The sequence below is a fragment of the Aphanomyces astaci genome (assembly GCF_000520075.1).
Source record: "Aphanomyces astaci strain APO3 unplaced genomic scaffold supercont1.814, whole genome shotgun sequence".
Lineage (NCBI taxonomy): Eukaryota > Oomycota > Saprolegniomycetes > Saprolegniales > Verrucalvaceae > Aphanomyces > Aphanomyces astaci.
Genome location: NW_009799077.1, coordinates 1 through 1,446, shown reverse-complemented (window position 1 = coordinate 1,446; position 1,446 = coordinate 1). Strand labels below are relative to the sequence as shown.

General features: G+C 54.0%; 1 protein-coding gene across 1 annotated transcript; it reads left to right on the top strand.

Moving 5' to 3' along the window:
* Positions 1-305: 305 nt before the first annotated feature.
* H257_19576 (hypothetical protein) lies at positions 306-1,021 on the top strand (the record flags this gene model as incomplete). The annotated part of the gene is made up of 2 exons (XM_009848710.1): positions 306-613; positions 660-1,021. Coding segments are annotated over 2 exons (669 nt in total), but the record flags the coding sequence as incomplete, so codon positions are not given.
* Between the last annotated feature and the right edge of the window lie 425 nt (positions 1,022-1,446).

Here is a 1,446-nt window from a genome sequence, read left to right as displayed (position 1 = left end):
GTCGGTACTTGAAATAACAGACGTTGGCACACAACACACATAGATGTAGGGGTAGTGGCTCAAATGAAGGTGGATTCAGAAGTGAGCTTAGCTCTAGAACCTCCATAATTATCATCGCCAAAGACATGCATACATGTAAGTAGTCCTGAAATCAGTCGAGGATGTGAAACGTCTTCGAAGTGAACATCCACAGCGGATCTGTTTCACCGTGGACCAAAGCTCACCACCCTTCCAACCAAGCCTGCCTTCACCCCTTGGGGAGGCTGCGCCGTCCACGACACTAACACCTCTACCCTCCCCAAACCATGGTGCTGAATGTGTTTCGCAAGACCGAAGCTGACGTGAGCGACGAGGCCAAGGCGTTCATCAACTCGCTGCCATCCACCTTCATGAACCTATTCCGCAAGAAGCGCAAATTGATTCCTGTGTGGAGCTCCAGCAAGTACTGCGTCATGATCAAAGCCATGTTCCTGGTGTACTACCGCGCGTCTAAGGAACCACACCAACCTGCAACCAGCACGAATGGCCAGGCGAGTGACGATCGCCATTACAAGTTTATCCACCTCCGCCACTACCACATCAAAATCGTCGACAACGATAACCTCGGCAATGTGTTCGCCCGAGCAAGGCCGGGGCAGCGTCACGTTTGCTGCTGACAGCGAGAAGGACCGCGCCAAGTACATCACGCACGCCAACAACGTGCAGCGCGACGTGCCACGTCCGACAGACTTTCAAACGCTCAAGTTGATTGGCAAGGGTCACTATGGGCGTGTGATTCTCGCAAAAGACAACCACAACCAGTTGTTTGCGATCAAGGAAATGAAGGCCGGGCAAGTGAAACACAAAGTCATCCACACTGAGCGCATGGTCATGGAGCGGGTGGGCGACCACCCGTTTGTGCTGGGCCTTGACTACGCCTTTTCTAGTGGCTGGCCGTTGTATTTAATCTCCAAGTTCATGCCAGGAGGCGACCTCTTCCTGCACATGGAGAATCACGGCGGATCGTTCCCTGAAGCCGTCCGTCAAGTTCTATGCATCGGAAATCGTGGTCGATCTAGCCCATTTGCACACCATGCACATCTTGCATGGAGACATCAAGGCGGAAAACGTGCTACTGGACGTGGATGGACACGTCAAGCGGGCGGACATGGGCCGATCGAAACGGTTAGAGTCCAAGCACTCCCGCACCAAGACGATGTGCGGCACGGATGCGTACCTACCGCCCGAGATGGTGAGTCGGACGCTGCAGGGTCATGGCCTGCAAGTCAACATGTGGAAGCTCGGGTGTCTTCTGTACGAGCTTCAGTCGGGATACCCGCCGTTCTACTTGCCCCAATCCAAACAGAAGCACACCCACCAACGCATCTTGTTCCAAAGCCCAAAGTTCACATCCACCATGACGCCCGAGTTTCTGGACTTGCTCACGACGTTGCTCGAGAAAGACCC